Source organism: Mustelus asterias, chromosome 4 (assembly GCF_964213995.1).
Source record: "Mustelus asterias chromosome 4, sMusAst1.hap1.1, whole genome shotgun sequence".
Taxonomy (NCBI): domain Eukaryota; kingdom Metazoa; phylum Chordata; class Chondrichthyes; order Carcharhiniformes; family Triakidae; genus Mustelus; species Mustelus asterias.
Window position 1 is genome coordinate 72,582,502 of NC_135804.1, and position 24,843 is coordinate 72,607,344.

Consider the following 24,843-nt stretch of genomic DNA (forward strand, 5'->3'; position numbering starts at 1 on the left):
TGAGGCAACCCACCTCTATCACCCCTCCAGGCAACGCACTTCAGACTGTCACCACCCTCTGGGTAAAAAGGCTTTTCCTCACACCCCTCCTAAATCTTTTGCCCTTCAGCTTGAATCTATTCCCCTTCATGACTGACCCTTCAACTAAGGGGAACAGCTGCATCTTATCCACTCTGTCCGTGTCTCTCATAATCTTGTACATCTCGATCAGGTCGCCCCTCAGTCTTCTCTACTCTAATGAAAAAAATCCAAGCCGACCCAACCACTCTTCATAACTTAAGTGTTCCATTCCAGGAACCATCCTGGTGAATCTCCTCTGCACCCCCTCCAGTGCAATCACATCCTTCCGATAATGTGCAACCAGAACTGTACACATTTCTCCAGCTGTGGCCTCAACGGAGTTCTATGCAACTTCAACATGACTTCCCTGCTTTTGTAAACTATGCCTCGATTGATAAAGGCAAGTCCCTTTTTCACCACCCTACTAACATGCCCTTCCATCTTCAGAGATCTGTGGACAAACACACCAAGGTCCCTTTGTCCCAAAGAACTTCCTAGTGTCCTACCATTCATTGAGTATTTCCTTGTCAGATTACTCCTTCCAAAGTGTATCAGCCCACACTTTTCAGGGTTAAATTCCATCTGCCCATTTGACCATTCCGTCTATGTCTTCTTGTAGCCCAAGACTCTATCTCACTGTTAACCACCTGACTGGACAGTGGCTTCCAGTCATTAAAGCAGTTTTCTGTCATCATCCTCTGTCTCCTACAATTGAGCCAATTTTGAATCCACTTTATCAAATTACTCTGTATCCATGTGAATTTATCTTCTTTACAAGTCTCCCGTGTGGGACTTGTCAAAGGCTTTGCTGAAATCCATATAAACTACATGGATTGGACTACCCTCATCTACACATCTGGTCACCTCCTCAAAAAATTCACTCAACTTTGTTAGGCATGACCTCCCTCTGACAAAGCCATGCTGACTATCCCTGATCAAGCTTTGCCTCTCCAAGTGGAGATAGATGCTCTCCTTCAGAAATTTCTCCAATAGTTTCCCTATCACTGATGTGAGACTCATTGGTCTGTAGTTCCCTGGTTTATCTCTACAACACTTCTTAAATAACCATGGGCTCAGCAATCAGTGTCAAACAGCAGGAGCACTGAGGGCATCAGCTTGTGTGCAGCACAACACTGGGTTTTACAACAGTTTCTGGGGCAGTGATTTCCTAATGTAGCTTTCCAGTTTCAGTGAAATCAGAACATGGAGATTTATGGCACAGAAAGAGGCCCTTCATGTCTGCATTGGCCCATTTTCCAGCACTCGGTTCGCAGCTTTGCTCTGGCGTTTCAATTGCCCAAATGTTTCCTTACTGTAAGGTTTCCTGTCTCAACCACTCTTTCAGGCAGTGAGTTCCAGATTTCCACCCTGCGGGGAGAAAAGGATTTTTCTCAAATACACTTTGAAACTCATCTCCAGAACTTAAATCTATGCCCCTTGGTTTTTGACCCATTTACCAAGAGGAATGACGTCTTTCATAATTTTGTAGACCTCTACCGGATTCCCCCTTAGCCTTCTGTGCTCTAAGGAGAACAATCCTAGCCTAACAGATCTCTCTTCATAGCTGAAATGCAACAACATGGTCAACATCCTGATCAATGTCCTCTAAACGAACTCTGGTGCAATCACTTCCTTTCCAGGTCAATTTCACAACTGCCTATGTTTAATGTCACAACTACAAAGCTTTTAGTTCAGTAAACTCAGTCATATATTACATTGTTCCTGTGTCTAATACACCCACTGTGATATATTACTCTCACATTGTTCCTATGTCCAGTGCACTCACTGCTATACACTATTCCCACAATGTTCCTGTGTCTAATACACACACTGTTAGACATTATTCTAACATTGTTCTTGTGTCTAATACACACACTGTTATACATTATTCTAACATTGTTCCTGTGTCTAATACACACACTGTTATACATTATTCTAACATTGTTCTTGTGTCTAATACACACACTGTTATACATTATTCTAACATTGTATTAGACACAGGAACAATGTTAGAATAATGTATAACAGTGTGTGTATTAGACACAAGAACAATGTTAGAATAATGTCTAACAGTGTGTGTATTAGACACAGGAACAATGTTAGAATAATGTATAACAGTGTGTGTATTAGACACAGGAACACACACTGTTATACATTATTCCCACAATGTTCCTGTGTCTAATACACGCACTGTTATACATTATTCTAACATTGTTCCTGTGTCTAATACATACACTTATACATTATTCCCACAATGTTCCTGTGTCTAATACACGCACTGTTATACATTATTCTAACATTGTTCCTGTGTCTAATACATACACTTATACATTATTCCCACAATGTTCCTGTGTCTAATACACGCACTGTTATATATTATTCTAACATTGTTCTTGTGTCTAATACACGCACTGTTATATATTATTCTAACATTGTTCCTGTGTCTAATACATGCACTTATACATTATTCCCACAATGTTCCTGTGTCTAATACACGCACTGTTATATATTATTCTCACATTGTTGCTGTGTCCAGTACACTCATTGTTATATCTTATTCTCACATTGTTCCTGTGTCTAATACACGCACTGTTATATATTATTCTAACTTTGTTCCTGTGTCTAATACATGCACTATTATATATTATTCTCACATTGTTCTGTGTCGAAGGCACTCTCTGTGAGAAATTATTTTCACAAGGTTCCACCAATTTGATAATATGGTTACCATCATTATTACTTCCAAAATGAAAGTTGGAGGGTACTCTTACTGCTTGTGAACTTCTTCATACATTGGGTGAATTTGAAATCCTGAGCAACTGGAGTGTGAAGTCATGTGCTTCGATTTTCTTTAATTGTGACACAGAAACACTGTTCTATAATTCACTCACATTGTTGCTGTGTCTAACACAGTAACTAGTCTCACAACACCAAGTTAAATTCCACAGGTTTATTTGGTAGCATGAGCTTTCGGAGCGTTGCCCCTTCATCAGGTGAGTGAAGAGTTCGGTTCACAAACAGGGCATATATAGACACAAACCCAATTACAAGATAATGGTTGGAATACGAGTCCAACAGGTAATCAAGTCTTTACAGGTGCAGACAATGTGAGTGGAGAGAGGGTTAAGCACAGGTTAAATAGGTGTGAATTGTCTCCAGCCAGGACAGTTAATGATATTTTGCAACCCAAGGCTAGTCATGAGGGGTTACAGATAGTGTGATATGAACCCAAGATCCCGGTTGAGGCCATCCTCATGTGTGCAGAACTTGGCTATCAGTTTCTGCTCAGCGATTCTACGTTGTCGTGTGTTGTGAAGGCCGCCTTGGGGAATGCTTACCCGAAGATCAGAGGCCGAATGCCCTTGACTGCTGAAGTGCTCCCCGACATTCAGCCAACCATTATCTTGTAATTGAGTTTGTGTCTGTATATGCCCTGTTTGTGAACCGAATTCTTCACTCGCTTGATGAAGGGGCAACGCTCCAAAAGCTTGTGTTACCAAATAAACCTGTTGGACTTAAACCCGGTGTTGTGAGACTACTTACTGTGCCTACCCCAGTCCAATGCCGGCAATTCCACATCGTGTCTAACACACGCACTGTTATATATTATTCCCTCATTGTTCCTGTGGCTAGTACACACTCAATTATATATTATTCTCACATTGTTCCTGTGTCTAATATACTAACTGTTATCTATTATGCAACATTATAATTTGACAAGGAAGTTTACTATGAAAGGTCTGACACTGGGAAGTTCCGAAGAACAAAGGGACCTTGGCGTATTTGTCCATAGATCTCTGAAGACGGTAAGGCAGGTTAATAGGGTGAAAAAGGCATATGGCACACTCGCCTTTATCAATCGGGGTATAGATTACAAAAGCAGAGAGGTCATGATGGAGTTGTAGAGAATTTGGAGAGGCTGGAGGACTATGTGTAGTTTTCACTCGCCACATTATAAGAAGAACGTGAATGCACTGGAGGGGCTGCAGAGGAGATTTACCTGGTTGCTGGATGCTGCCTAGGATGGAACATTTAAGTTATGAAGAGAAGCTGGATAGGCTTGGGTTGTTTTCGTTAGAGCAAAGAGTCAGGGGTGACCTGATTGAGGTGTTCAAGATTATGAGGGGCATGAGCAAGGTGGACAGGGAGCAGCTGTTCCCCTTAGTTGAAGGGTCAGTTACGGGGGGACACAAGTGAGGGATGGGAGGTTTGGGGAGATTTAAGGAAAAACCTTTTTACTCAGAGGGTGGTGACGGTCTGGAATGAACTGCCTGGGAGGGTGATGAAGGCGGTATACCTCACATCCTTTAAAAAGTACCTGGATGAGTACTTGGCACATCATAACATTCAAGGCTATGGGCCTTGTAGGATTAGGTGGGCAGGTCAGGGCATTTCATTCATTGGTGTAGACTTGATGGGCCAAAGGGCCCCTTCTACACTGTAGTATTCTGTGATTCTCACGTTGTTACTATGTCTAATACATGCACTGTTATATCTTATTCTCACATCATTGCTGTGTCCAATGAGTCATAGAGGTTTACAGCATGGAAACAGGCCCTTCGGCCCAACTTGTCCAATACATGCTTGTCCAATACATTATTCTCACATTGTTCCTGTGTTGAATGCACTCGCTGCTTTTTATTACCCTCACATTGTCCTGTGTCTAATACATGCACTGTTGTATATTACTTCCACATTGTTCCTGTCTAATACACGCACTGTTATATACTATTCTCACATTGTTCCTGTGTCTAAAACAGGCACTGTTATATATTATTCTCGCTTATTGCTGTGTCGAATACAGGCACTGTTATATATTATTCTGTAAGAAGTTTAACAACACCAGGTTAAAGTCCAACAGGTTTATTTGGTAGCAAAAGCCACACAAGCTTTCGAAGCTCTAAGCCCCTTCTTCAGGTGAGTGGGAATTCTGTTCACAAACAGAGCTTATAAAGACACAGACTCAATTTACATGAATAATGGTTGGAATGCGAATACTTACAACTAATCAAGTCTTTAAGAAACAAAACAATGAGAGTGGAGAGAGCATCAAGACAGGCTAAAAAGATGTGTATTGTCTCCAGACAAGACAGCCAGTGAAACTCTGCAGGTCCACGCAACTGTGGGAGTTACAAATAGTGTGACATGAACCCAATATCCCGGTTGAGGCCGTCCTCGTGTGTGCGGAACTTGGCTATCAGTTTCTGCTCAGCGACTCTGCGCTGTCGTGTGTCGCGAAGGCCGCCTTGGAGAACTCTTACCCGAAGATCAGAGGCCGAATGCCCGTGACACACGACAGCGCAGAGTCGCTGAGCAGAAACTGATAGCCAAGTTCCGCACACACGCGGACGGCCTCAACCGGGATATTGGGTTCATGTCACACTATTTGTAACTCCCACAGTTGCGTGGACCTGCAGAGTTTCACTGGCTGTCTTGTCTGGAGACAATACACATCTTTTTAGCCTGTCTTGATGCTCTCTCCACTCCCATTGTTTTGTTTCTTAAAGACTTGATTAGTTGTAAGTATTCGCATTCCAACCATTATTCATGTAAATTGAGTCTGTGTCTTTATAAGCTCTGTTTGTGAACAGAATTCCCACTCACCTGAAGAAGGGGCTTAGAGCTTCGAAAGCTTGTGTGGCTTTTGCTACCAAATAAACCTGTTGGACTTTAACCTGGTGTTGTTAAACTTCTTACTGTGTTTACCCCAGTCCAACGCCGGCATCTCCAGATCATATATTATTCTCACATTGTTACTGTGTCGAATACAGGCACTGTTATATATTATTCTCACATTGTTCCTGTGTCTAATACAGGCACTGTTATATATTATTCTTGCTTATTGCTGTGTCTAATACAGGCACTGTTATATATTATTCTCACATTGTTCCTGTGTCCAGTACACTCACTTTTATATATTATTCTCACATTCTTCCTGTGTCTAATGCACACAGTTATGTAATTTTCTCACATTGTTCCTGTGTGTAATGCACTCGCTGTTATATATTATTCTCACACAGTTCCACCTATTTGATAATATGGTTACCATCATCATTACTTCCAAAATAAAAATTGGACGGTACTCTTACTGCTTATGAAGTTCTTCATAAGTTCGTGAGTCTGGTGGAGTTCTTCGAAAATGTGACTAAACACATTAGAACATAGAACATAGAACATTACAGCGCAGAACAGGCCCTTCGGCCCACGATGTTGCACCGACCAGTTAAAAAAAAAAACTGTGACCCTCCAACCTAAACCAATTTCTTTTCGTCCATGAACCTATCTACGGATCTCTTAAACGCCCCCAAACTAGGCGCATTTACTACTGATGCTGGCAGGGCATTCCAATCCCTCACCACCCTCTGGGTAAAGAACCTACCCCTGACATCGGTTCTATAACTACCCCCCCTCAATTTAAAGCCATGCCCCCTCGTGCTGGATTTCTCCATCAGAGGAAAAAGGCTATCACTATCCACCCTATCTAAACCTCTAATCATCTTATATGTTTCAATAAGATCCCCTCTTAGCCGCCGCCTTTCCAGCGAAAACAATCCCAAATCCCTCAGCCTCTCCTCATAGGATCTCCCCTCCATACCAGGCAACATCCTGGTAAACCTCCTCTGCACCCTCTCCAAAGCCTCCACATCCTTCCTGTAATGTGGGGACCAGAACTGCACACAGTACTCCAAGTGCGGCCGCACCAGAGTTGTGTACAGTTGCAACATAACGCTATGACTCCTAAATTCAATCCCCCTACCAATAAACGCCAAGACACCATATGCCTTCTTAACAACCTTATCTACTTGATTCCCAACTTTCAGGGATCTATGCACACATACACCTAGATCCCTCTGCTCCTCCACACTATTCAAAGTCCTCCCGTTAGCCCTATACTCAACACATCTGTTATTCCTACCAAAGTGAATTACCTCACACTTCTCCGCATTAAACTCCATCCGCCACCTCTCGGCCCAACTTTGCAACCTGTCTAAGTCTTCCTGCAAACTACGACACCCTTCCTCACTGTCTACCACACCACCGACTTTGGTGTCATCAGCAAATTTGCTAATCCACCCAACTATACCCTCATCCAGATCATTAATAAATATTACAAACAGCAGTGGCCCCAAAACAGATCCCTGAGGTACACCACTTGTAACCGCACTCCATGATGAATATTTACTATCAACCACCACCCTCTGTTTCCTATCCGCTAGCCAATTCCTGATCCAATTTCCTAGATCACCCCCAATCCCATACATCTGTATTTTCTGCAGAAGCCTACCATGGTGAACCTTATCAAACGCCTTACTAAAATCCATATATACCACGTCCACTGCCTTGCCCCCATCCACCTCCTTGGTCACTTTCTCAAAAAACTCAATAAGGTTAGTAAGGCACGACCTACCTGCCACAAAACCATGCTGACTATCACCTATCAATTCATTACTCTCCAAATAACTATAAATCCTATCCCTTATAATTTTTTCCAACATCTTGCCGACAACAGAAGTGAGACTCACCGGTCTATAATTCCCGGGGAAGTCTCTGTTCCCCTTCTTAAACAATGGGACAACATTCGCTAACCTCCAATCTTCTGGTACTATACCAGAGGCCAACGACGACCTGAAGATCAGAGCCAGAGGCTCTGCAATCACTTCTCTTGCCTCCCAGAGAATCCTTGGATAAATCCCATCCGGACCAGGGGATTTATCTATTTTCAGACCCTCCAGAATATCCTGCACATCCTCCTTATCAACTGTAATACTGTCTATTCTACTCCCTTGCAACCCAGTGTCCTCCTCAGCTATATTCATGTCCCCTTGCGTGAACACCGAAGAGAAATATTGGTTCAATGCTTCACCAATCTCCTCCGGTTCCACACATAACTTCCCTCTGCCATCTATAACTGGCCCTAAACTTGCCCTAACCAACCTTCTGTTCTTGACATACCTATAGAACGCCTTAGGATTCTCTTTAACCCTATCCGCCAAAGTCTTCTCATGTCCTCTTTTAGCCCTTCTAAGCTCGCTCTTCAACTCCCTCTTAGCCAATCTAAAGCTTTCTAGTGCACTACCCGAGTGCTCACGTCTCATCCGAACATTGATGAAGGGATGGCGGTAGATGTGGTTTATATGGATTTTAGCAAGGCGTTCGATAAGGTCCCCCATGCAAGGCTTCTCGAAAAAGTGAGCGGGCATGGGATCCAAGGTGCTGCTGCCCTGTGGATCCAGAACTGGCTTGCCCAAAGGAGGCAGAGACTGGGTATAGATGGGTCTTTTTCTAAATGGAGGTCGGTCACCAGTGGTGTGCCCCAGGGATGTGTTCTGGGACCCTTGCTGTTTGTCATTTTCATAAATGACCTGGATGAGGAAGCGGAGGGATGGGTTGGTAAGTTTGCCGACGACACGAAGGTTGGTGGGGTTGTGGATAGTTTGGAGGTTCAGAAGTTACAGAGGGACATAGATAGGATGCAAGACTGGGCGAAGAAGTTGCAGATGGACTTCAACCCAGATAAATGCGTAGTGGTCCATTTTGGCAGGTCAAATGGATGAAGGAGTACAATATAAAGGGAAGGACTCTTAGTACTGTGGTGGATCAGAAGGACCTTGGGGTCCGGGTCCATAGGACTCTAAAATCGGCCCCGCAGGTGGAGGAGGTGGTTAAGAAGGCGTATGGTGTGCTGGCCTTTATCAATCGAGGGATTGAGTTTAGGAGTCCGGGGATAATGATGCAGCTATATAAGACCCTCGTCAGACCCCACTTGGAGTACTGTGCTCAGTTCTGGTCGCCTCATTACAGGAAGGATGTGGAAAAGATTCAAAGGGTGCAGAGGAGATTTACAAGGATGTTGCCTGGATTGAGTGGCATGCCTTATGTGGATAGGCTGAGGGAGCTCGGTCTTTTCTCTTTGGAGAGACGTAGGATGAGAGGAGACCTAATAGAGGTGTATAAGATGTTGAGAGGCATAGATCGGGTGGACTCTCAGAGGCTTTTTCCCAGGGTGGAAATGGCTGCTACGAGAGGACACAGGTTTAAGGTGCTGGGGGCTAGGTACCCAGGGGAAATGTTAGGGGGAAGTTTTTCACACAGAGGGTGGTGGGCAAGTGGAATCGGCTGCCGTCAGTGGTGGTGGAGGCAAACTCAATAGGGTATTTTAAGAGACTCCTGGATGAGTACATGGGACCTAATAGGATGGAGGGTTATAGGTAGGCCTAAAAGGTAGGGATATGTTCGGCACAACTTTTGGGCCGAAGGGCCTGTTTTGTGCTGTAGTTTTTCTATGTTTCATAAATCGGGTGAATTTGTAATCCTGAGCAACTGGAGTGTAAAGTTTTGCGCATCATTTTCTGTAACTGTGACACAGAAATACTCTTATTATTCTCACAGTGCGTGCCTAATACATGCACTGTTATATATTATCCTTGATGTGGAGATGCCGGCATTGGCCTGGGGTAGCATGGATTTATGAGGGGAAAGTCGTGCTTGACGAACTTGATGGATTTTTATGAAGGTGTGACCAGTGCGGTTGACGGAGGGGAACCGGTGGATGCGGTGTTTTTGGATTTCCAAAAGGCGTTTGATAAGGTGTCTCACAAAAGGTTGCTGAAGAAGATTGGGTCACACGGAGTTGGGGGTAGGGTGTCAGCGTACATTGGGGATTGGCTATCTGACAGGAAGCAGAGAGTAGGAATAAATGGGTGCTTTTCTGGTTGGCAGATGGTAACTAGTGGCGTGCCACAGGGATCGGTACTGAGGCCTCAACTATTTACCATTTATATAGATGATCTGGAGGAGGGGACTGAGTGTAGGGTAACAAAGTTTGCAGACGACACAAAGATAAGTGGAAAAGTGAATCGTGTGGAGGGTGTAGAAGGTCTGCAGAGAGATTTGGACAGGCTGAGTGAGTGGGCGAGGATCTGGCAGATGGAGTATAACATTAACAAATGCGAGGTTATTCACTTTGGAAGAAATAATAGCAAATTGGTTTATTATTTGAATGGAAAGAAATTACAACATGCTGCTGTGCAGAGGGACCTGGGGGTCCTCGTGCATGAGACGCAAAAACCCAGTCTGCAGGTGCAACAGGTGATCAAGGCGGCAAATGGGATGTTGGCCTATATCGCAAGGGGGATAGAATATAAAAGCAGAGATGTCTTGCTGCATCTATACAGGGCATTGGTGAGGCCGCAGCTGGAATACTGTGTGCAATATTGGATCTCCTTATTTGCGGAAGGATATATTGGCCTTGGAGGGAGTGCAGAGAAGGTTCACCAGGTTGATACCAGAGATGAGGGGTGTTGATTATGAGGAGAGACTGAGCAGATTGAGTTTGTACTCGTGGGAATTTAGAAGGCTGAGGGGGGATCTTATAGAGACCTATAAGATAATGAAGGGGCTGGATAGGGTAGAGGTGGAGAGATTCTTTCCACTTAGAAAGGAAGCTAGAACTAGAGGGCACAGCCTCAAAATAAAGGGGGGGTCAGTTTAGGACAGAGTTGAGGAGGAACTTCTTCTCTCAGAGGGTGGTGAATCTCTGGAATTCTCTGCCCACTGAAGTGGTGGAGGCTACCTCGTTGAATATGTTTAAATCACGGATAGATGGATTCCTGATCGGTAAGGGAATTAGGGGTTTTGGGATCAGGCGGGTAAGTGGAACGGATCCACTTCAGATCAGCCATGATCTTAGTGAATGGCGGGGCAGGCTCGAGGGGCTAGATGGCCTACCCCTGCTCCTATTTCTTATGTTCTTATGTAAACATGGTAAGAAGTCTCACAACACCAGGTTAAAGTCCAACAGGTTTATTTGGTAGCACAAGCCACTCGCATTCGGAGCGCTGCCCCTTCATCAGGTGAGTGGGAGTTCTGTTCACAAACAGGGCATATAAAGACACAAACTCAATTTACAAAATAATGGTTGGAATGCGAGTCTTTGTGGGTAATCAAGTCTTAAAGGTACAGACAATGTGAGTGGAGAGCGGGTTAAGCACAGGTTAAAGAGATGTGTATTGTCTCCAGCCAGGACAGTTAGTGAGATTTTGCAAGCCTAGGCAAGTTGTGGGGGTTACAGATAGTGTGACATGAACCCAAGATCCCGGTTCAGGCCGTCCTCATGTGTGCAGAACTTGGCTATCAGTTTCTGCTCAGCGACTCTGCGTTGTCGTGTGTCGTGAAGGCCGCCTTGGAGAACGCTTACCCGAAGATCAGAGGCCGAATGCCTGTGACTGCTGAAGTGTTCCCCAACAGGAAGAGAACACTCTTGCTTGGTGATTGTCGAGCAGTGTTCATTCATCCGTTGTTGTAGCGTCTGCATGGTCTCCCCAATGTACCATGCTTCGGGACATCCTTTCCTGCAGCGTATCAGGTCGACAACGTTGGCCGGGTTGCAATTGTAAGTACCATGTACCTGGTGAGATGATGGCATCCATGTCGATGATCCGGCACGTCTTGCAGAGGTTGCTGTGGCAGCGTTGTGGAGTCGTGGTCACTATTCCCCTGAAGGCTGGGTAGTTTGCTGCGGACAATGGTCTGTTTGAGGTTGTGTGGTTGTTTGAAGGCAAGAAGTGGGGGTGTGGGGATGGCCTTGGCGAGATGTTCGTCTTCATCAATGACATGTTGAAGGCTCCGGAGAAGATGTCGTAGTTTTTCCGCTCCGGGGAAGTACTGGATGACGAAGGGTACTCTGTCCGCCGTGTCCCGTGTTGTCTTCTGAGGAGGTCGGTGCGGTTTTTTCCTGTGGCGCGTCGGAACTGTCGATCGATGAGTCGAGCGCCATATCCTGTTCTTATGAGGGTGTCTTTCAGCGTCTGGAGGTGTCTGTTGCGATCCTGCTCATCTGAGCAGATCCTGTGTATACGGAGGGCTTGTCCGTAGGGGACGGCTTCTTTAACGTGTTTAGGGTGGAAGCTGGAGAAGTGGAGCATCGTGAGGTTATCTGTGGGCTTGCGGTACAGTGAGGTGCTGAGGTGACCGTCCTTGATGGAGATGCGTGTGTCCAAGAATGCAACCAATTCTGGAGAGTAGTCCATGGGCGGCACGGTAGCACAGTGGTTAGCACTGCTGCTTCATAGCTCCAGGGTCCCGGGTTCGATTCCCGGCTCGGGTCACTGTCTGTGTAGAGTTTGCACATTCTCCTCGTGTCTGCGTGGGTTTCCTCCGGGTGCTCCGGTTTCCTCCCACAGTCCAAAGATGTGCGGGTTGGGTTGATTGGCCAGGTTAAAAAAAAAATTGCCCCTTAGAGTCCTGGGATGCGTAGGTTAGAGGGATTAGCGGGTAAAATATGTGGGGGTAGGGCCTGGGTGGGATTGTGGTCGGTGCAGACTCGATGGGCCGAATGGCCGCCTCCTGCACTGGAGGGTTTCTATGATTCTATGAGTCTGATGGTGGGATGGAACTTGTTGATGTCATCATACAGTTGTTTCAATGATTGTTCACCATGAGTCCAAAGGAAGAAAATGTCATCGATGTTTCTAGTGTATAGCATCGGTTGAAGGTTCTGTGCGGTGAAGAGGTCTTGTTCGAACCTGTGCATGAAGATGTTGGCATATTGAGGTGCGAATTTGGTCCCCATGGCTGTTCAGTGTGTCCGGATGGAGAACTGGTTTTTTGAAGGTGAAGACATTGTGGTCCACTGTGGACACACGCATCTCCATCAAGGACGGTCACCTCAGCACTTCACTGTACCGCAAGCCACGGATGACCTCATGATGCTCCACTTCTCCAGCTTCCACCCTAAACGCGTTAAAGAAGCCATCCCCTACGGACAAGCCCTCCGTATACACAGGATCTGCTCGGATGAGGAGGATCGCAACAGACACGGTGAAGGGGGGGAGGTTTAACACAGATATCAGACGGACATATTTTACAGAGGGTGGTGGGGGCCTGGAATGCGCTGCCAGGCAAGGTGGTGGAGGCGGACACACTGGGAACGTTTAAGACTTATCTAGACAGCCATATGAATGGAGTGGGAATGGAGGGATACAAAAGAATGGTCTAGTTTGGACCAGGGAGCAGCGCGGGCTTGGAGGGCCGAAGGGCCTGTTCCTGTGCTGTATTGTTCTTTGTTCTTTGTACTCCAAATGCGGCCGCACCAGAGTTTTGTACAGTTGCAGCATGACCTCCTGGCTCCGAAACTCAATCCCTCTACCAATAAAAGCTAACACACCGTACGCCTTCTTAACAACCTTATCAACCTGGGTGCCAACTTTCAGGGATCTATGCACATGAACACCCAGATCCCTCTGTTCAGCCACACTACCAAGTATCTTACATTAGCCCAGTACTCTGTATTCCTGTTACTCCTTCCAAAGTGAATCATCTCACACTTTTCCGCATTAAACTCCATTTGCCACCTCTCAGCCCAGCTCTGCAGCTTATCTATGTCCCTCTGTAACCTGCCACTTCCCTCCGCACTGTCTACAACTCCACCGACTTTAGTGTCATCCGCAAATTTACTAATCCATCCTTAGACGCCCTCAAGTAAGTCATTTATAAAAATGACAAACAGCAGTGGCCCCAAAACAGATCCCTGCGGCACACCACTAGTAACTGAACTCCAGGATGAATATTTCCCATCAATCACCACCCTTTGTTTTCTTACAGCTAGCCAATTCCTGATCCAAACCACTAAATCACCCTCAATCCCATGTGTCCGTATTTTCTGCAAAAGCTTACCATGGGGAACCTTATCAAACGCTTTGCTGAAATCCATATACACCACATCAACCGCTTTACCCTCATCCACCTCTTTGGTCACCTTCTCAAAGAACTCAATAAGGTTTGTGAGGCACGACCTACCCTTCACAAAACCGTGCTGACTATCCCTAATCAAATTATTCCTTTCTAGGTGATTATAAATCCTATCTCTTATAATCCTTTCCAATACTTTGCCCACAACAGAAGTAAGGCTCACCGGTCTATAATTACCAAGATTGCTCCTACTCCCCTTCTTGAAAAAGGGGACAACATTTGCTATCCTCCAGTCTTCTGGCACTGTTCCTGTTGACAATGACGACACAAATATCAAAGCTCTGCAATTTCCTCCCTAGCCTCCCAGAGAACCCTTGGGTAAATCCCATCCGGCCCAGGGGACTTATCTATTTTTACCCTTTCCAGAATTGCTAACACCTCCTCCTTATGAACATCAATCCTATCCAGTCCAACAGCCTGCATCTCAGTACTCCCCTCGACAACACTGTCCCTCTCCAGTGTGAATACCGACGAAAAATATTCATTTAGTGCCTCTCCTATCTCTTCAGACTCCACGCACAACTTCCCACTCCTGTCCTTGACTGGCCCTAATCTTACCCCAGTCATTCTTTTACTCCTGACATATCTATAGAAAGCTTTAGGGTTTTCCTTGATCCTACCTGCCAAAGACTTCTCATGTCCCCTCCTGGCTCTTCTTAACTCTTTCTTTAGGTCCTTCCTGGCTAACTTGTAACTCTCAAGCGCCCTAACTAAGCCTTCACATCTCATCTTAACATAAGTCTCCTTCTTCCTCTTCACAAGAGATTCAACCTCCTTAGTAAACCACGGTTCCCCCACACGTCTGCTTCCTCCCTGCCTGACAGGTAAATATTTATCAAGGACGCGTCGTAGCTGTTCCTTGAACAGGTTCCACATTACAATTGTGTCCATCCCCTGCAGTTTCCTTCCCCAACCTATGCCAGCTAAATCTTGCCTAATCGCATCATAATTTCCTTTCCCCCAGCTGTAACTCTTGCCCTTTGGTATATACCTATCCCTTTCCATTGCTAAGGTAAACGTAATCGAATTGTGGTCACTGTCACCAAAGTGCTCACTTACCTCCAAATCTAACACCTGGCCTGGTTCATTACCCAGTACCAAATCCAATGTGGCCTCGCCTCTTGTTGGTCTATCTACATACTGTGTCAGGAAGCCTTCCTGCACACATTGGACAAAAACCAACCCCTCTAAAGTACTCGAACTATAGCTTTTCCAGTCAATATTTGTAAAGTTAAAGTCCCCCAGTACAACTACCCTGTTACTTTCGCTCGCATCCAGAATCATCTTTGCAATCTTTTCCTCTACATCTCTGGAAGTTTTCGGAGGTCTATAAAAAACTTCCAACAGGGTGACCTCTCCTTTCCTGTTTCTAACCTCAGCCGACGAGTCCTCATCGAATGTCCTTTCTGCCACCGTAATACTGTCCTTGACTAACAATGCCACACCTCCCCCTCTTTTACCACCTTTCCTGCACTTACTGAAGCATCTAAACCCCGGAACCTGCAACAACCATTCCTCTCCCTGCTCTATCCATGTCTCCGAGATGGCCACAACATTGAAATCCCAGGTACCAACCCATGCTGCAAGCTCACCCACCTTATTCCGGATGCTCCTGGCGTTGAAGTATACACACTTCAAACCGCCTGCCTGCCTGCCAGTACACTCCTGCGACTCTGAAACCTCATCCATGACCTCACTACTCTCAACCTCCTGTAAACCGGAGCTACAATTCAGGTACCCACCCCCCTGCTGAATTAGTTTAAACCCTCCCGAAGAGCATTAGCAAATTTCCCCCCCAAGATATTGGTACCCCTCTGGTTCAAGTGCAGACCATCCTGTTTGTAGAGATCCCACCTACCCCAGAAAGAGCCCCAATTGTCCAGGTATCTGAATCCCTCCCTCCTGCACCATCCCTGTAACCACGTGTTCAACTGTTCTCTCTCCCTATTCCTCTCCTCACTATCACGTGGCACGGGTAACAAACCAGAGATAACAACTCTGTTTGTTCTAGCCCTAAGCTTCCACCCTAACTCCCTGAATTTCTGCCTTACATCCCCATCCCTTTTCCTACCTATGTCTTGAGTGCCTATGTGAACCACAACTTGGGGCTGGTCCCCCTCCCCCTTAAGGACTTCAAAAACACGATCCGAGACATCATGGACTCTGGCTCCTGGGAGGCAACACACCAACCGCGAGTCTCTCTCGTTCCCGCAGAATCTCCTATCCGTCCCTTTAACAATGGAGTCCCCAATGACTAATCCTCTACTCCTCTCCCCCCTTCCCTTCTGAGCCACAAGGACAGACTCTGAGCCAGTGACCTGTACACAATGGCTTACCCCTGCTAAGTCCCCCCCCTCTACCCCCCCCCCCCCCCCAACAGCATCCAAAAGTGTACTATCCCCAATTTCTACTACATTTTTTGTTTCTCCCCCCACTTGGATGGCTCCCTGTACCTTGGTGCTGTGGTCAGTTTGCTCATCCTCCCTTTCCCTACCTTTCTGAGCTGCCGGGCCGGACTCTGCGCCGGAGGCACGGCCACTGTTGCTTCCATAAGACCATAAGACCATAAGACATAGGAGCGGAAGTAAGGCCATTCGGCCCATCGAGTCCACTCCACCATTCAATCATGGTTGATTTCAACTCCATTTACCCGCTCTCTCCCCATAGCCCTTAATTCCTCGAGAAATCAAGAATTTATCAATTTCTGTCTTGAAGACGCTCAACGTCTCGGCCTCCACAGCCCTCTGTGGCAATGAATTCCACAGACCCACCACTCTCTGGCTGAAGAAATTTCTCCTCATCTCTGTTCTAAAGTGACTCCCTTTTATTCTAAGGCTGTGCCCCCGCGTCCTAGTCTCCCCTGTTAATGGAAACAACTTCCCTACGTCCATCCTATCTAAGCCGTTCATTATCTTGTAAGTTTCTATCAGATCTCCCCTCAACCTCCTAAACTCCAATGAATATAATCCCACGATCCTCAGACGTTCATCGTATGTCAGGCCTACCATTCCTGGGATCATCCGTGTGAATCTCCGCTGGACCCGCTCCAGTGCCAGTATGTCCTTCCTGAGGTGTGGGGCCCAAAATTGCTCACAGTACTCCAAATGGGGCCTAACCAGTGCTTTATAAAGCCTCAGAAGTACATCCCTGCTTTTGTATTCCAAGCCTCTTGAGATAAATGACAACATTACATTTGCTTTCTTAATTACGGACTCAACCTGCAAGTTTACCTTTAGAGAATCCTGGACTAGGACTCCCAAGTCCCTTTGCACTTTAGCATTATGAATTTTGTCACCGTTTAGAAAATAGTCCATGCCTCTATTCTTTTTTCCAAAGTGTACGACCTCGCACTTGCCCACGTTGAATTTCATCAGCCACTTCTTGGACCACTCTCCTAAACTGTCTAAATCTTTCTGCAGCCTCCCCACCTCCTCAATACTACCTGCCCCTCCACCTATCTTTGTATCATCGGCAAACTTGGCCAGAATGCTCCCAGTCCCGTCATCTAGATCGTTAATATATAAAGAGAACAGCTGTGGCCCCAACACTGAACCCTGCGGGACACCACTTGTCACCGGTTGCCATTCTGAGAAAGAACCTTTTATCCCAACTCTCTGCCTTCTGTCTGACAGCCAATCGTCAATCCATGTTAGTACCTTGCCTCGAATACCATGGGCCCTTATTTTACTCAGCAGTCTCCCGTGAGGCACCTTGTCAAAGGCCTTTTGGAAGTCAAGATAGATAACATCCATTGGCTCTCCTTGGTCTAACCTATTTGTTATCTCTTCAAAGAACTCTAACAGGTTTGTCAGGCACGACCTCCCCTTACTAAATCCATGCTGACTTGTCTTAATCCGACCCTGCACTTCCAAGAATTTAGAAATCTCATCCTTAACGATGGATTCTAGAATTTTGCCAACAACTGAGGTTAGGCTAATTGGCCTATAATTTTCCATCTTTTTTCTTGTTCCCTTCTTGAACAGTGGGGTTACAACAGCGATTTTCCAATCCTCTGGGACTTTCCCTGACTCCAGTGACTTTTGAAAGATCATAACTAACGCCTCCACTATTTCTTCAGCTATCTCCTTTAGAACTCTAGGATGTAGCCCATCTGGGCCCGGAGATTTATCAATTTTCAGACCTTTTAGTTTCTCTAGCACTTTCTCCTTTGTGATGGCAACCATATTCAACTCTGCCCCCTGACTTTCCTGAATTGTTGGGATATTACTCATGTCTTCTACTGTGAAGACTGACGCAAAGTTCCCCCAGGTAGGCTGCTCCCCGCAACAGTACTTAAACAGGAGTACTTATTTTTAAGGGGCACAGCCACTGGGGTAAGCGTTCTCCAAGGCGGCCTTCACGACACACGACAACGCAGAATCGCTGAGCAGAAACTGATAGCCAACTTCCGCACACATGTGGGTGGCTCATGTGTGTGGATCTTGGGTTCATGTCACACTATCTGTAACCCCCACAAATTGCCTGGGCTTGCAAAATCTCACTAACTGTCCTGGCTGGAGACAATACACATCTCTTTAACCTGTGCTTAACCCTCTCTCCACTCACATTGTCTGTACCTTTAAGACTTGATTACCCACAAAGACTCACATTCCAACCATTATCTTGTAAATTGAGTTTGTGTCTTTATATGCCCTATTTATGAACACAAGTCCTGACTCACCTGATGAAGGACCTTGAGAGTCCGAAAGCTAGTGCTGCCAAATAAACCTGTTGGACTTCAATCTGGTGTTGTGAGACTTGTTACTGTGCTTACCCCAGTCCAACGCCGGCATCTCCACATAATATATTATTCTCACATTTTTGCTGTGTCTAATACACGCACTGTTGTAGATTATTGTCACACAGTTCCACCAATTTGATAATATGGTTACCATCATCATTGCTTCCAAAACGAAAGTTGGGGGGTACTCTTACCGTTAGTGAAGTTCTTCATACATTGAGTGAATTTGTAATCCTGAGCAACTGGAGTGTGAAGTTATGTGCTTTGATTTTCATTAAATGTGACACAGAAATATGCAAAGTCAGATGAATACTTCAAAAATGAAACAAATTCAAGATGTGGGAACAGAATGGAGGGTTTTGGACTAATTTGAATAAATCAAAGGGTTAGAAACGTTATTATGGCGTAAATTGCCTTCTTTGCAAAGTGATTCTGTGATATGCGATGGCTCAGCATATTTTAGGAAGTAAACCAAATTTTGAAACCGGAAAGTCCTGGCATTTTCAGAACAATTACTGAGTGTCTGGCCTGATTCTCTTGTCTGTTTTCAGTTTTTTTGAGCATTGGACCTCTGTCCTTGTACATTGTATTTAGTTCGGCATCCCTAATCTGAGGTTCCTGCTCTTTGTGCCCAGTGATGTGAAAATATGTTCAGGTTGCGAGAATCCTGCTAAAGACTCCGGCTCTTTCTGCTTTCCAGCTGGATGAAGCTCACAACCATGCCAGACGGTTGCAGAGATCATTGGATGAGCAGACGGAGCAGTCAGAAAACCTGCAAGTACAGCTGGAGCACCTACAGACCAGGTATGTGGAGCACACAGACTCGCACTGTGATGGTAGCTGTCTTTTTATCGTGAGCGCAGGTGTTAAACAGTCATAACTGCCAAGACACTGTTACTGCTGGAGTTTATAATCTGTCCTGAAGTCAGAAATACATTCATAGAGTCATGAAGCAATACAGCATGGAAACAAGCCCTTCAGCTCAACAGGTCCATGCCGATCATGGTGTCCTCACAGCTAGTCCCAATTGACCACTTTTGGCCCATATCTCTCTAATCCTTTCCCATCTATGTACTTATCCAAATGCTTTTAAAATGTTGCTATTGTGCCTGCCTCAACCACTTTCTCTGGCAGCTCATTCCATACATGCACCACCCTCTGCATGAAGAAGCTATCCCTCAAGTCCCTTTTAAATCTCTTCCCTCTCACCTTAAACCTATGCCCTCTCGTTTTCAATTCCCCATCCCTGGGGAAAAAAGACTGTGTGTTCATTCTATTTCTTCCCCTCATAATTTTATACTCCTCAATAAAGTCACCCTCATTCTCCTACGTTCCAAGGAATAAAGTCCTAGCTTGGTCAACTTCTCCCTACAACTCAGGCCCACTAGTCCTGGCAACAAACATCCTTGTAAATCTTCTTTGCACTCTTTCCAGTTTATCAATGTTTTTCCTATAACAGGGTGACCAAAACTGTACACAATACTCCAAGTACTGCCTCACCAATGACTTGTACATAATCACCCTCTGCTTCCTACAATAGAACTGATTTTGAATCCAATTTTCTAACTCTCTTTGGATCCCACGCAACCTAACCTTTCAGACTAACCTGCTGTGCAGGACCTTGTCAAAAGCCTTGCTAAAGTCCATATAGACAACATCTACTTCCCTACCCTCATCCATCCTCTTGGCTACCTCTTCTAAAAGCTCGAAAAGATTAATCAGATATGACTTCCCCCACACAAAGCTGTGCTGACTATCCCTAATCGGACCTTGACTGTCCAAACGTTGGTCGATTCTGTCCCTCAGAATCCCTCCAGTAACTTAGAATCATAGAATCTCTACAGTGCAGAAGGATGCCATTCGGCCCATCTAACCTGCACAGACAACAGTCCCAATCAGGCCCTATTCTCATAATGCCATGTATTTACCCAGTGACACTAAGGGGCAATTTAGCATGGTCAAATAACCTAACCGACACATCTTTGGACTGTGGGAGGAAACCGGAGCACCCAGAGGAAACCCACGCAGACACGGGGAGAATGTGCAAACTCCACACAGACAGTGACCCAAGGCCGGAATTGACCACGGGTCTCTGGTGCTGTGAGGCAGCAATGCTAACTACTGTGCTACCGTGCCGCCCTAACTTACCCACCACTGATGTCAGGCTCACCAGCCTGTAATTCCCTGGCTTGTCTTTGCTACTATTCTTCGACAATGGAACAATATTAGCCACCGTCCAGTCCCGAACTTCGCCAGTGGAAAGAGATGAAGCAAATATCTCTGCAAGAGCCTCTGCAATTTCTTCCCTAGCCTCCCACAAGATCCAAGGATGCACTTAGAATCATGGAATCCTGACAGTGCAGAAGGAGGCCATTCGGCCCATCAAATCTGCACCGACCACAATCCCACCCAGGCCCTATTCCTGTAACCCCACATATTTACCTTGCTAATCCCCTGACACTCAGGGACAATTTTGCATGGCCAATCAACCTAACCCGCACATCTTTGGACTGTGGGAGGAAACCGGAGCACCTGGAGGCAACCCCACAGACACTGGGGAGAACATGCAAACTCCAGACAGACAGTGACCCAAGGCCGGAATTGAACCTAGGTCCCTAGTGCTGTGAGACAGCAATGCTAACCACCATGCTGCCCACTTGATCAGGCCCAGGGGATTTATCCACCTTAAAGCGCTTTAAGGCTCCAAATATCTCCTCCCTCGTAATATGCATGTGGCCCAAGACATCACTGCTTGTTTTCATTATTTTTTTAGCATTCATGATTTTCTCCTCAGTAAACACCGAGGACCATAAGACATAGGAGCAGAATTAGGCCACTTGGCCCATTGAGTCTGCTCCGCCATTCAATCATGGCTGATGTTTTTCTCATCCCCATTATCCTGCCTTTTCCCCATAACCCCGACCCCTTTATTAATCAACGACAAATGTTCATTAAAAATCTCACCCATCTCGTGTGGCTCCACACACAGATGGCCATGCTGATCTTTAAGGGAATCTATTCCTTCCCTTGCCACCCTTTTACTCGTAATATAACGATAGAAACTCTTGGGATTTTCTTTAACCTTACCTACCAGATCCATACCCATACCCTTTTTTTGCCCTCCAGATTTCCCTCTTAAATGTTCTCTTGCACTTTTTATAGTCATCGAGGGATTTACTTGTTCCTGATTGCCTGAACTCAATGTATGCTTCCTTCTTTTTCCTGACCAGAGCCTCAACATCCCTCGTCAGCCAGGGATCCCTAAACTGCCAGCCTCTTCTTTCACCCTTACAGGAACATACTACCCTGGACTCTTGATGCCACACCTTTAAAAGCCTCCCATTTGCCAGTCGTTCCTTTCCCTTCAAACAGACTGACCCAATCAACCTCAACTAGATCCTGCCCAATGCTCCCAAAATTGGCCTTGCTGAAGTTTATGACCGTAACCTGTGGACCTGTCCTATCTTTTTCCAGAACTATTTTAAAATTGAAAGTGCTCCCCAACTGACACTTCAGTCACCTGCCCTACCTCGTTTCCTAACAGGAGGTCCAGTATTGCACCCACCCGAGTAGAGCCCTCTATATATTGATTTAGAAAATTTTCTTGGATACATTTAACAAATTGCACCTTGTCCAGGTCCTTTGCACTCTGCGTGGCCCAGTCAACATTGGGGAAATTAAAATCTCCCACTAATATTCTTACAACTATCTGCAATCTCTCAACATATAGAAACATAGAAAAACTACAGCACAAATAGGCCCTTCGGCCCACAAGTTGTGCCGAACACATCCCTACCTTCTAGACCTGCCTATAACCCTCCATCCTATTAAGCTCCATGTACTCATCCAGGAGTCTCTTAAAAGACCCTATTGAGTTCGCCTCCACCACCACTGACGGCAACCGATTCCACTCGCCCACCACCCTCTGTGAAAAACTTCCCCCTAACATCTCCCTTGTACCTGCCCCCCAGCACCTTAAACCTGTGTCCTCTCGTAACAGACATTTCCACCCTGGGAAAAAGCCTCTGACAGTCCACCCAATCTATGCCTCTCAACATCTTATATACCTCTATTAGGTCTCCTCTCATCCTTCGTCTCTCCAAGGAGAAAAGACCGAGCTCCCTCAGCCTATCCTCATAAGGCATGCCACTCAATCCAGGCAACATCCTTGTAAATCTCCTCTGCACCCTTTCAATCTTTTCCACATCCTTCCTGTAATGAGACGACCAGAACTGAGCACAGTACTCCAAGTGGGGTCTGACGAGGGTCTTATATAGCTGCATCATTATCCACGGACTCCTGAACTCAATCCCTCGATTGATAAAGGCCAGCACACCATACGCCTTCTTAACCACCTCCTCCACCTGCGGTGCCGATTTTAGAGTCCTATGGACCCGGACCCCAAGGTCCCTCTGATCCTCTACCGTACTAAGAGTCTTTCCCTTTATATTGTACTCCTTCATCCCATTTGTCCTACCAAAATGGACCACGACGCATTTATCTGGGTTGAAGTCCATCTGCCACTTCTCCGCCCAGTCGTACATCTCTCTGTAACTTCTGACATCCCTCCAGACTATCCACAACCCCACCAACCTTTGTGTCGTCGGCAAACTTACCAACCCATCCCTCCACTTCCTCATCCAGGTTATTTATGAAAATGACAAACAGCAAGGGTCCCAGAACAGATTCCTGGGGCACACCACTGGTGACCGACCTCCATTTAGAAAAAGACCCATCTAAAATCCATATAAACCACATCTACCGCCTTCCCTTCGTCAATGTGTTTAGTCACATTTTTGAAGAACTCCACCAGGCTCGTAAGGCACGATCTGCCCTTGACAAAGCCATGCTGAGTATTCTTGAGCATAATAAACCTCTCTTAATGCTCATAAATCTTGTCCCTCAGGGTCTTCTCCATCAATTTACCAACCACTGAGGTTAGACTCACCGGTCGGTAATTTCCTGGGCTATCCCTATTCCCCTTCTTGAAAATAGGAACCACATCCGCAATCCTCCAATCCTCCGGCACCTCTCCCGTCTCCATCGACGACGCAAAGATCATCGCCAGAGGCTCTGCAATCTCCTCCCTCGCCTTCCACAGTAACCTGGGGTACATCCCATCCGGACCCAGCGACTTAACTATCTTGATGCCATTCAAAGATTCCAGCACAACCTCTTTCTTAAAGTCCACATCCTCAATCCTTTCAGTCCACCGCACGCCCGCAGTACAGCCACCCAGGTCCTTCTCTGTGAAAACCGAGGCAAAATACTCATTGAGCATCTCTGCCATTTCTACTGGTTCCGTACAGACTTACCCGCCTTCACCTTTTATAGGCCCTATTCAGTCACGTCTCATCCTTTTACTCTTCACATATTTATAGAACGCCTTAGGGTTCTCCTGAATCCTACCTACCAGGGCCTTCTCGTGACCCCTTCTGGCTCTCCTAATTTCCTTCTTTAGTCCCTTCCTACAGGCTGTATACTCCTCTAAATCCCTATCTTCGCCAAGCTCTCTGAGCCTTTTGTACACTTTCCTTTTCTTTTCAACTAGGTCCCGCATAGCTTTCGTGCACCACGGTTCCTTTAACCGACCAACACCTCCCTGTCTGCTCGGAACGTTGTCCTGTAGAACTCTAGACAGACATTCCTTGAAAAACTGCCACCTCTCTTCAGTACATTTCCCCAAGAATACCTCCTTCCAATTTACTCCTCTAATTTGCTGTCTAATGTCTTCATATTTCCCCTTACTCCATATAAACACTTTCCGATCTTGCCTGATCCTCTCTTTTTCCAATGCAAGCCTAAAGGAGATAGAGGTATGATCGCTATCCCCAAGATGCTCTCCCACTGAGAGATCTGACACCTGTCCAGGTTCATTGGTCAGTATCAGATCAAGTACAGCCTCTCCTTTTGTAGGCTTGTCCACATACTGTGTCAGGAAACCCTCCTGAACACACCTAACGAACTCTTCCCCATCCAATCCCCTTACCCTAGGGATATTCCAATCTATGTTTGGGAAATTAAAGTCTCCTATCACAACAACTCTGCTATTATTGCATCTCTCCAGGATCTGTTTCCCTATCTGCTCCTCCACCTCCCTGTTACTAATGGGCGGCCTATAGAAAACTCCCAGCAAAGTGACCGGTCCCTTCCCACTCTGAACTTCCACCCACAGAGACTCGGTGGACAATACCTCCACAGCATACACCTTCTCTACAGCTGTGACACTATCCCTGATCAGCAGTACCACTCCACCCCCTCTCTTGCCTCCCTCCCTGTCCTTCCTGAAACAT

At 45.9% G+C, this 24,843-nt stretch overlaps 1 protein-coding gene across 3 annotated transcripts in view; it reads left to right on the plus strand.

Annotated features, from left to right (window-relative positions):
* The window catches only part of LOC144492778 (coiled-coil domain-containing protein 102A-like), a 309,064-nt gene that overhangs the window by 241,307 nt on the left and 42,914 nt on the right, over positions 1-24,843 (plus strand). For all 3 annotated transcript variants that reach the window (XR_013497635.1, XM_078211197.1, XM_078211198.1), the window contains one exon: positions 19,251-19,354. Coding sequence is in view for 2 of the 3 variants with exons in the window: in XM_078211197.1 (XP_078067323.1) it covers positions 19,251-19,354 (104 nt within the window). In the remaining variant the exon portion in view is untranslated. The remainder of the gene's footprint in view (positions 1-19,250; positions 19,355-24,843) is intronic.